At 39.7% G+C, this 12,556-nt stretch overlaps 1 protein-coding gene across 2 annotated transcripts in view; it reads left to right on the top strand.

The window, feature by feature from the left end:
* The window catches only part of CERS6 (ceramide synthase 6), a 327,054-nt gene that overhangs the window by 242,682 nt on the left and 71,816 nt on the right, over positions 1–12,556 (top strand). For both annotated transcript variants that reach the window (XM_054477374.2, XM_054477375.2), the window contains exons 5-6: positions 1,807–1,857; positions 5,732–5,824. In XM_054477374.2, the coding sequence (XP_054333349.1) occupies positions 1,807–1,857; positions 5,732–5,824 (144 nt within the window). The remainder of the gene's footprint in view (positions 1–1,806; positions 1,858–5,731; positions 5,825–12,556) is intronic.

A 12,556-nucleotide genomic window follows, 5' to 3' on the forward strand; every position in this document is an offset into this window, starting at 1 on the left:
TCCTTCAAGGACTTTCAGTTAAGGAGATAATCAACTTTATCAGAGAGAACGGCAATAACTAACATTTGTACTTTAAAATAGATATTGCTGTGTTGTACCCACATTTTTAAAAACCTGCATATATACGGGTATTTAAAAGTAAATTGATCTGTATTGTGTTTATATTACATAGGAACAAAACACCAAAAATGGGCTATACATCAAAATGTTAATGGTGATGAAAATTTAAATTATTTTTATTTTTTATTCTTTATTTTTTACATCTTCCTCAATGGACACATATTGCTGACTTAACTATAAAAACACAGTAAGCCTCCCAAGTAGTTTTATGCACACTATCTCATTTGGTCTTCGCAATCACTCTGAGGTCAATAATGAACACTGATGTTATAGATGAGAGAAATGGAGGAGACAGACAGACAACTCAGACACTGAAGAAGTTAAGTGCAGTGAGATTACATGATACAGACAGTGTTGAACAGGGAGCAAAAGGCAAAATCAAGAGCCTAGTTAAGATCTCGGAAAGAAAATGAATAGTGCTTGAATGAAAGGGAAATGTAAAGATTCTGGAACATAGTTAGGTTTAGGGCAGTGCATGGCTTTGTACAGGAATCTGACTCCCTACCTTGAGATCGGATTTAGTTTGATCAGACTCAGAGACAGGGTGCACAGTGGTTATGTTTGGGTTTGGGACCAGAGCGTCTGAGTTTGATTTTCAACTTTGGCACTGCCTAGCTATTGAACCTAGGTAGTTATTCACAGACTCGGGGCCTCCATTTACCTATCTATAAAATAAGAAAAATACTAGTAGCTACTATAAGGATTAAATGAGTTAATATGTGTAGGAGCCTTTAAAAGTATATAGGACATAAGGAGGACACAGCAGATATTAGCCACCTAAAGCTAATTGTCCTCATTCCTATGATACAGGGCTGAGGAAGATGTTGGCAGATTAATCGTAAGAAACATATAGATGTATATCAAATGTATATAGATGTGTATCAGAAAGTGCTGACAGCTGTGGATAAGGGATGCAAAAGAATTATAACATTAATGCTTCTTTTGAAATTATTTTGAAACTATGAGAAAGTTTGTGCTGGTCTTATTGGATAATTCAGCTGTCTGTTTGAATTCATACCAACCCCTCCCTGATTATTACAAATGTTTGGAATCTGTGTGTACACTTAGATATTCCTAATTATACTGTGTCATAAGGCAAGTAATTGCCTTCAAATTAAGAATGATTGTTTTTTCATAAAATGACCTGTATCACAGGTCAGGAGTTGGCATGTGCTGTGAGGGTTAGTCTTAAGTGTCCTTCTTAAGAAGTATACCTGCATGTCACTGAACGCTGGTCAAGGCATGAATAATGTCGCTTGGTAAACATTGAGTCTGAGGAGTTTCAGGGAAGTTTATACTAACTGTCATCAATGTTTATACATAAGAGTGAGATGGAGGATTTATATCTGGTTTCTGTGAGACCCCTGCAGGGCCCTGCTGTTGAGGCTGGTTATGTAGCAGGAATATGTCTAAGTGACCAGCAAAATAGAAAAAACACCAGCTGGAACTGCATCCCAAAAGCAGCCTAAAATACTACCAGTTGAGTTTAGATTACTAAGAGAGAATATATTGTATGATACTAGTTGCTTTAATATCCTATGCCTAGCTGTTTTAAAGTTCTTCAATTCTCACGCAGGTAAATTATTGAAATCCAAAAATATTAGGGCAAGAGCCTATTGTAAACTTTTTTTATCCTCTTATCCATGTTCTAAAATATGTAAAAAATTTTTTTGTCATTTTTTTCAGACCCCCTGGTTGTGGAATACGAGGCATTGCTGGTACAACTACCCCTATCAGGTAAGGAGGCATTATTGTCTGGGGTTTTACACACATTAAGTATCTACCTTCAGTCAATTTCATGGTCTCAGGCAGGCCCCAACAGGTTGGGCAACCACCTTCATTTTTGGCCCCACTCCCACTGATCAGTGCTGGACATAATCTAGTGAGGATAGTAATTTGTGCATTATTCTTAGTGAAGTTCAGAATCAAGGCCCGATTGCCCTAGCAGATGGAGTCAGCTTGGAAAGTACATTTACAAGGGAATAGGATCAATTAGTTCAACAGGTGGAAAATTCCTGCTCCTAACAGCTGATCTGCTTCTAATCACTGAGGTAAGTCTGGAGTCCTGTTGACATAGTGCAGACCTGCCTCAACCGCCAGTGGGAAAGATCAAGTGTGAGACTGGAGCAGGTACACTGAGTTCAGTTCACTTTGTGACTTAGAAGCAGCCTCCAAATATGTAAATCAAGCACCATTTCCTTGAGTGCAGAAAAATGGGCTTGTACTATGACATGTGGAAGGATTATTTCTGCAACTAAAAACAGCATCATTGAAAGTGAGATTAAAATCATATCCCAGAAAGGAAGCATTTTAGATCTCTGCCCACTGGCATACCTTTGCATCTTTCCATGAATTCAGTGATATAAGCATGTGTTGTTGGGATCCCCAGATCCGTTTAAAAAGCTGGGACTTGTCTGAAAGTTTCTAGCTGGGAAATTTCTATAACTCCATGTTCAGTTGGGATATATTATGTAAGAGAAGCAAATGCAGCTAGGTATTTTGTGACAAAATGAGGAGACATACATTATAATAAGCAACTTCAGTTTTTTTATTTGGGATTTCTTTGGGTTGTCTGTTGAGGTGTTTGGTCTTTGGGGCGTGCACAGGCCTATGGGGAGCAGGCTTGCCCTGTGTCTTCTTTGTTACACCTAGTGTCACGGCAGAGGGTGGGGACTGGCACTGGATACTCCTTGAGCTAGTTCAACGTTAAGGACATATTGAAATGGAATTCCAGTTGGCATTTTCATCTCTTACGAGTGGTTTATTCACATTAGAAAACACTATAAATAAGCAATAGAACATGGCAAGAGAGCTGAGCATTCATAGGCTATTTGATAGAGAGTAAAGCAATGTTGACACCAATAGCTTATTTTACACAATTGTAATTCTCAGGCCCAACTGCTGTTTACCATACTTGGAACATTGTCACATAAGGCTCTTTTTGTCCTGTAATGGTATAGTGAGTAGCAAAATCCATGTATGTCTACATTTCTGTTTATAAAAGTACATACAAGTGCCAAATGAAATGTAATACCTACTCTTCTTTCTAACTATAATTTAGTCCAGAATAACTTTCATGTTCATGGCTGGAGCTGAGAAATTGCTTATTTCTGAGAAAATGAGTTGCTAGAGCTATGGTCTATACTGTAGCTGCAGAGGGTTTCATAGCACTGTAGACTCAACATGAAAGTTTGAGGGTTGGGGAGATAGTAATGTTTTTAAAAAGAGGAAACACCATGCATATGGAAGGCAAGACACTATCTGTGGGGACTCAGATCAAGATTGTCTTCTGTATGATTCAGCATATAGCCCCCAAAATGTAGGACAAATTCATGGTTTCTCATGGGAACGGTGCATCTTTGAAAATGCTGTATAGTAATAAAGAATATTCGCCGATTTCTTTGTGTGTGGGTTGGGGGGGAGCTAAACAGCATACAATTATTATGTATGCAGTTATAGTACTTTGTGTGTAAGCATACCTATGTAAATATATAGATTCCTGTTCCAAGTCAGTCTGTAGCCTTAAGGGCACTTTTAAAGACCAAGCATGCTTATGAGACATATTTATTGTATCTTTAGCATATATGTTAAATAGATAATTGAACAGACATTTAGGTGAAAAAGTAGTGGTCTACTTCAATTTTATTAAGGATACCCTTATTTTATATAAGTACATATATTATTTTTTACATATTAAATAATTTCATATACATGTGTATATTATAAGTTTAAAGTAATGTGAAGTTGCATTCATTGAACCTTGTACAGCTTGGTATAAGAAGCACAAGTTGGACATGAGATGCCCTAGTTGGTGGTCATGGGGCCTCACTAGCTATGAGACCTAGGCTTAGCCTCTTAACCTGAATTAACTGACAGCAATTTCCTGTCAACTGTACAATCTAGGTCTAGTATTATAGTACTAATTTTATAGGATTTTTATGAGAATCAAAGAAATTAACATGTGAGTGAGCATTGTCAACTGCAAAGCACTCCTCGGACATAGTAATTATTATAATGGGATGAACTCTGTGGTTTCCAGATGCTCTCTGACTTGCCCTTATAATTCCTCTGGGGCCTTTCCCCACGTGGTGATGTGGAAGTAAGAGAATATCATTAAAACTAAAATTTACCCTTGGCTCAAAGGGTCCTGAGCCAGGGCCCAATTTTCTAAACTTCATTGCAGCCATCCGTCTGCCCTGAATATCCATTCTTCATCGTTAATGCCTTCAAGTGTTACAAGGACAGTTCAGTGGGAAGTGTATTCTATCCAGGGAGATGCTGAATTGATGCTTAGGTCTCAGTTCAGGCTGCTACAAGAGAATACCCTAAGAGCTCATGTCTCTTCTTATAAGGGCACTAACCCCATTCATGAGGGCTCCACTCTGATGACCTAATTACCTCCCAAAGGCCCTGCCTCCAAATATCGTCACATTGGGATTAGGCTTCATCATATGAATGTTAGGGGGACACAAACTTTCAGTCCACAGCAGTGCTCATTGTCATTTAGACTTTAGGATTGCTGGTTCTAGTATCCTGTCCCATTGTGTGTTTTGTTGTCAAAGACCTGTGCAGTACAACTTTTCCATGATTCCCATGCGTAGAGTGGGTGAGTGCCAGCTTCTCCTGATAGTCATTCATCATGCTGCTATTGGTGTACAAAACACTTACATTTCAATTACATTTACCATATATGGTATTGTCTTGTGTATAGGGGTATGGACTTGTTTGTGTGATGAGTTTCAAATGTTTTTCATTCATTTTAATAAAGCAAGACATTTCATTACAACTCAATATAACAATTAAAAACAACTCATCAGAAATGTTTTTTGAAAACTCTCTTGTTTTTAGTGGGATTATGTGCAAAATAAATATTCGTGACTTCCACTGCCTCTCTGAGCCTCCCCCCGACCCTGAGCCTCTGAGGCAGTTAAAGCAGATATCACTCCCATTTTACAAATAAGTAAACTAAGACCCAAGTTTTATACCTGCTAAGCTGTAGAGCTGAGATGTGATCTGATATCCTGGCTGGGTGCCTAGTCTGGTATCTCCTGGCAGCCTTCCTGTCCCTCTAATCTTTTAGTAAATATTTTTGAATAATTCTTTCTGATATTTGAAATGTACTGAACGTTTTCTAATAACAAAAAAAGAGCTTTGTGATTAATGCGGAACTTAAATCTATGTCTCAGTGACCCATACAGTATTCCAGTTCCTATCACCTACCGTCTTGTCCCTATACTCGCAGCAGTTGTCCAGGGTTATTCTTTGTCTGTATTAGAATTTTTTTTCAGGTTGCTTAAGGAATCTTGCAGATACTTGTGACAAAGAATCATAAATGCTATTGTTAAACTGATTAATGAATTGAGTCCCAAATGTTCGTGCTAATTAATGCTTTTTGAGTCGGAGATGAAATGAGAGTAATATCATCAAGTTGTGGATTAAAGTTATCCTCAAAGCCCCATCATCTACAAAGGGAATAGGACAGGAACTGCCTTTGTGCAGGTGCAAGACCATGTTACTTTTGAGCAGTGAGCTTGAGATGTCTGGGATACAAATTGGGTTCCCTATTAACTACTAATCATTCCTTTTTTTCTTTTTTTTCTTTCACCGTCAGCCACTCACAACTGACCTTCACTACTATTACATCCTGGAGCTGTCGTTTTATTGGTCTTTAATGTTTTCGCAGTTCACTGATATCAAAAGAAAGGTAAGAGCGGTTATGTCGTAAAATGCTTGCAAACATGCATCTTTAATGGCCCTTAGCAGGTGGGTGTAGACTCTCAAAGGCACTCACCCCTGTTCTCCTGGCAGCCCTAGGTTAGTACGACTTGCTGGGTTATTACAGAAAGTTCTCTATTTTTGTTTGTGCTGTTTTATATTTTGTTTCTATTGTTTCTTCGCTCATCCCCTAAAACTCAACTTTCTTTTCTCCATGTAATAATGTAGCAATGAATCCCCATAGAAATAATTTTCTCTCAATCTAATTCCCAAGTCCCTCTGTTCTCCAAATTAAATAAAAAGCAAAAATTCTATTTGTAGCTCCTGGGAGAAAGTAAATTCTCAGTGTTTCAACCCTACAGAATTAATTCCCCAATTGCAGGGTTGTCCAGTGTCAAAATATGTCTCGGAAATGCAGCATTCCTCAGTGAACTGTGATCTGGTTTCCGCCTATCCCCTCCACTGTAATCGCTTTTGTGTGACCCCTTACTTGTTAAATCCACTTATTCTGGCTTTCATCCTACCAGCTTCTGGGCAGAATTGGCACTTCTAGCTCTTTACTGCTTATTTTTCTGTGACACCATATTTGGATTAATCCTTCAAAGTCACTTTGCTGTCCTTTGTCTTAATGCCCCATGCTCTACATATTTGGGTGCACCAGAGTTCTGGACCTGAATTACAGGATGCCATCTCCCTGGATGATTGAGTTTATACTTCCTGACACTTCCAACCATAACCTACATGCCATTAATTCTGAAATGTTTCTCTTCTGCCCCACATTCTCTCTGCGTCCATACTTCTACATCTGTAGTCACAGATGATAGTACTGGTTGAACATCCCTAAATCTGGAAATCCAAAATGCTCTGAAATTTGATACTTTTTGAGTGTTAACATGATGCTCAAAGTAAATAAATGCTCATTGGAGCATTTTGCATTTTAGATGTTTATATTAGGGATGCAAATCTTTAAGCATAATGCAAACATTCCAAAATCCAAAGAAAACAGTTCTAATCCCAAGCATTTGGGGTAAGGGATACACAACGTATATTGTGTTATTTTTGTACATTATGTCATTTAGCCCTGACAGCAAATCAGAGGTCCAGTTTGATTATTATTTATGCTTATTTTATGAATGAGGAAACTAAGCCTTACATACAAAGTGCTCCTGACTGAAGACATGGTCTTCTAGTCTTGTTCTTCTCCAGTAACCCTTAGAACCAAAAGTCATGTCAGCCAGGACGTTTTCCTTTGCTCTCGTTTTTGCCACTCTGTGTACCTTCTTCCTTAATGTCACCGACAAACTTACAGTTCCCTCTCCTTTTGCCCACTCTATTATGTAGCCTCTTAAACAGTCTTCCTATCTAAGTAGTCATTCTTGTTTATCTGCTGCCTAAGAATTATGTTTCTAAAACCTTCAAGACAAAGTTCAAATACGTGGAGGATAAAACGCAATGTCTTAATCCAATTGAGCTAATAGAACAAAATGACAGATTGACTGAGTAGCTTATAAAATCTGTTTCTCATGGTTCTAGAAAGTGAGATGCCCCAGATCAAGGCACCAGCAGATTCAGTGTCTGGCAACAGCCCACTTTCTCATAGATGACAACCTTCTCACTGTGTCCTCACATGGTGGAAGGGGCAAGACAGCTCTGTGAGGCCTCCTTGTGAAAGGGCATGAGTCCCATTCACAAGGGCTTCTGCCAAAAGGCCCCGTGTCCTAATACTATCACTTTGGGGGTTAGAGTTTCAATATATATATTTGAGAAGGACACAAGCATTTAGTCCCCAGCAAGCAAGATATGTTCACCTTTGCACCCCCATGACTATCAGTGAGGCTGCTCATTGTGGGAATCAGTAAGTTGAGGGTAAATGAATAAGCAAAAGCAGTTCCTTTACTTTATGATGGAGCACAATACTGTAATGTATCATTTCTTGGTTATACAGTAATCTGCTAAGTTGCAAACTGGTATCCAAGTGGCAGCTGAAAAGCGTTTAGGAGTCTGTGGGCCTCCTACTACCCAAGTCCCCCTTCCCCACATATGCTCCTTCCACCATCCTACAGCAGTGGCTTACTTGGCTGGCAAAAAGCTATTTTTTCTGACTTGTATGGCTACAAGGCCCTTAATATGGTATACATCAGCTGATTCTCAGAAGTAGGTGGTCGCTGTCAAAGCGAGCTTGGGCATAACAGATGATTCTTTGACACCCATAATTTGTGGTTCCCTTATTCATTGCACCCAACACTCTGAGTTGGTTTCTGAAATCATTTACAGACTCTTTAGTGATGGTATGTCAAGGGAGTCTCTTCTGTCCTACATGAGGGAGCCTTCTTTGGTCATGTAGTGTCAATACATGTAGACTGATTATTTTCTATGTGCCAGGTGCTGTGCGAGGCTCATGTTGCATTTTATTTTCTTTTTTGAGGAGACCTTTTGTCCAGGTAGTCACATAAAACACTTATATAACAGAGAGCTAGAACATTCTTCCTTTTTTTTTTTTTTTTTAACTTGGGAGAATTGATGCACAGAGTGAGATTATGTAAGTTTCTCAAGGCCATGCAATATAGGAATGAATTAGAGGCTAGGCTTACCAGGCAGAGCCCTGTGATTCACTCTTAGATTAGAAACATACATAATCCTTGCCTTGCCATGCTCCTGACATTACAAGTAGTTAGCCTTTAACAGCTCTTTGCCATTTTATCAGTCCTTCTCTTGCTTAGTGAGAACTAGAGGTGCCATCCAGAGTCAAAAGCAGGAATAGCTGTCCTTGGCTTCCAGAAGCCTAGTCCTAGTAAGACATTGCTATACCAAAAGTTACCAAGTCCCTCCACTAGCTTCAGCTTTCTCATCACATGTGGAATGTGGCTTTGCAGTGAGCCAGCAGGGCTTAAGAAGTCTTTATTGCTGTATTAGTTTGTTTTCGCACTGCTGTAAAGAAGTACCTGTGGCCGGGCATGGTGACTCATGCCTGTAATCCCAGCACATTAGGAGGCCGAGGTGGGTGGGTGGATCACTTGAGCTCACAAATTCAAGACCAGCCTGAGCAACAGGGCGAAACCCTATCTCTACAAAAAATACAACATTTAGCCAGACGTAGTGTTGTGCACCAAGTGAGCCAAGATGGCACCGCTGCACTCCAGCCTGGGTGATAGAGCCAGACCTTGTCTCAAAGGAAAAAAAAAAGAAAAAGAAAAAAAAGAAACAACTGAGACTGGGTAATCTATAAAGAAAAGAGATTTGAGGTTTAATTGGCTCACGGTTCCATAGGCTGTGCAGGAAGCATGATACTGGGATCTGCTTGGCTTCTGGGGAGGCCACAGGAAACTTATGATCATAGCAGAAGGTGAAGGAGAAGCAAGGCATGTCTTACATGGTGGAGCAGAAGCAAAAGAGAGGGAAAGGTGCCACACACTTTGGAACAACTAGATCTCAAGAGAACTCACAATCCTGATGACAGCACCAATGGGGGATGGTGTTAAACGATGAGAAACCGCACCCAGGATCCAATCACCTCCCACCAGGCCACTTCATATTTGGGGATTACATTTCAACATGAGATTTGGGAGGGGACACAGATCCTAACCATATCAATTGCTTTAAGCCAAATGACTGTTATCTCAATAATTTTCGTAGGTGAATTATTTTGGGGGATTGAAGTGTATCATTTTGTATTACTTTAACATATATAGCATCAGTGGAAAACACCTGTAAAAGGTATAATTTTATAGTAAAGTTTGTGGAATTGATCCTAGGCCTGTATATATTGTTAGTGTTTAGAAATCGATTGTATATTTTTTGCTAGTCAATATCAATAGCATGTTTTAGATAGGTAGCACCTCTTGTCTTCTGCTGGTCAGATTAGATTTGTACATTCCTGATACAGCTGGCTTATTCTTGTTTCTTGCACAAAAATGGGAATTTGGCCGCTACCAGACATGCTTATTCCTTGGCACAGGTTTTAATTAGGAAGGCCTTTTCTTCTGCTGCCATCTCTCATTAGGGAGCTGCAGTGCTTGCTCTTCCCCTTTGCATCTTGCTGAATGGCCCCGTGGGTCCTTGGCAGTTCCATCCTTATTATGCCCCCACTTGGAGGACCTGCTGTTGTAGCCATTAGTGAGGATTTATGGCACGTTCTGTCTGCCAGACAGATGCACTCTCCACCTTCTGTATTGGAACTATTAACTGAATCCTCTAAAAACAGCCTGCTTCCTTATGATGGGATAGGGATGTTTGAAGACACCCATTGGCAATACAGTATGGAAATCAACTTCAGAAGACTGTTCATGAGGTTGTTAATAGAAGAGTTATCACAATGTTTCTTTGGCTCCCATATTAAATGACAATGAATGTCAATGGCCATTTTCAAACAGGGACCAGGATTTATAAACATTGGCTCCAAATGCTTGCCTCAAACTTCTAGAATCTGTACTTTAAATAGGTTTGACAATCACTTATTTTGATTTATTGGGTTCATGAATTTTTCTAAAATGGCTTTTGTGTTCATAAACTCTTTTTTGGCATCTTTTTTTTAAATTGCTCTATTTCCATATAGAATCTAAAGTTTAAAAATGAGGGGAGAACTTTTCATTTTCATGGTGACAGAACACATTGCCTCACTTTTAATCATTTCCAGAGTTGGTACTTATTTGGGCAGTGATGAGAAATACTATTAATCTTCCCAAAGGGAAGATTAGATGAAAAATAAAAGATGTTTAAAACATCTTTTATTTCCCAAGGCTTAATTTTTGTTAAAATTTTATCCTTTAGCACCTGTTCACAATGAACATTTCTCCTGCCATCTAAAATTTCCAAAGGAAGCTAATAAATATTTTTGCGTTGGAGCTCAGAACAGCTTGCTTATGTCTAAGCCCTATGTCCCTTTTAACTAAGCTGCTGTTTGGCTTCAAGGCCTGGGCCTTTGGCCAATGAGTTCTGCTCGTGTTCAGAGTCCTTCTCAGGAAAGCATCCCTGGCAGAGTTCCAGGGCCCAGCTGGTGAAATCAACTTGTTGCTCTTTTGGTCTTAAACCCGAGAGAAACACTACATCTTATAAAAGATTCCTGGCAGAGAGAGGTATGATTAAGTCTAGCAAGAAACTTATTGATGAGCTTGTGTTAGGTCTCTGCTGACTTTTTGCGGAGAATAACTGGAGCCCATTACCGTAAGTGCTTTAGATGTCTTTGGGGGCCATGTCATGCTCCAGATCTTGCCTGCTTCAGTTAGTTTTAGGGGAAAGGAAAATGCATGTTTTAGTCTTACGAGGAAGCAGCATGGAATAGAACTACGTAAAATAATGTACGTGAAACTGTGTAGTGTACAGTGCTTGACAAATAGAGCTTAGACAGTACCTGGCACATAACGACCCAGTAAGGAAAGTCAAAAAGCACCTACCATGAACACCATTGATTCATAAAGGAAAGGGCATTTTAACATAAAAGAAAGGGAGAAAGGTTACATATTGTAATAAAGGGACAATCCTTTAAATTTATCATTAAGTGAAAGTCCTTATTTTTGTCATTTTGTCCTAGACTGGGGAAAACATTATTATGGGTGCAATATGGCTTAGAGGTTAAAAGCATGAGCTCTGGAGTTTGTCTGCCTGCTTAGCACCACTCCTAATTCGATGTGACCTTGAGCAAGTTACTTTACCTTTCTGTACGTTGGTTTCCTGATCCAAAGAATGGAGTTCACATAACCTACCTTATGGGTGTGTTATAAGTGTAAATAAGTAAATAAGTAGTACATGTACTTAGAACAGTGCCTGGCACATCATAAATGCTCAATAAATGTAGCCTTTCCTTGTAGTCATTAAGGCACTCCAGATACTGCCAGCTCTTCACCCTCAGGCACACCAGGATTGTGCTTCTCAGCCAACCTCCTCTTTTGTGATTGGGTGGGGCCATATGACTAGTGGGCTGTGAACAATATTGATTTGAGCCGCTTCTGGGCTGGAGTATTATAGTTGCCGGCATGGACGCTCTAGGGCTCCCACTTGTAGCACAGTGATTGGTAACACTGGAGATGGGGGCTGCTCCGTCAGCCTGGGTTTCTTAGTGCCTCAGGCAAGCAGAGTCCCTGGCCCCCAACCAATGATAGCATGTAATGAGTAAGAAATAAGCCTTTGTTTTAAACCACTGAGGTTTTAAGGACTTTGTAATTGCTGCATATCTTAGCTTATCCGGACTGGCGCAGATGTTAATAATAATATGGCTAGTTATAATTTCCTAGGACAATATTTGGAAATAATTTGTCTAATCAGTACCTCTCAAAATATGCTCTTTGAATCCCTGACAATCCCTGAGGCCCTTTCAGGAGGCCTGCAAGGGCAAAACTGTTTTTATAATAGTGCTAAGATGTCATTTGCCTTTCACACGGTGTTGAAATTTTCACCGAGAATGCAAAAGTAATCATGGGCAAAATTGCTGGTGGTGGCACCAAACTACTACTAATAGTAGTCATTGTACTCTTCATGCCACACTCGTGCAGAAAGAAAAAAATGTCAGTTTCACCTGAGAATGTTCTTGATGAAGCAGTAAAAACTATAGTTGTCCCTCAGTATCCATGGGGAATTGGTTCCAGGACCACCATCCCCTGCCCCCGAGGATACCAAAATTCATGGATGCTCAAGTCTTTTATATAAAATGGTGTAGTATTTGGCCAGTTGTGGTACTCCCACCTGTAATCCCAGCCCTTTGGGAGGCTGAGGCAGGCAGATTGCTTAA

This window comes from Pongo pygmaeus, chromosome 11 (assembly GCF_028885625.2).
Source record: "Pongo pygmaeus isolate AG05252 chromosome 11, NHGRI_mPonPyg2-v2.0_pri, whole genome shotgun sequence".
NCBI lineage: Eukaryota > Metazoa > Chordata > Mammalia > Primates > Hominidae > Pongo > Pongo pygmaeus.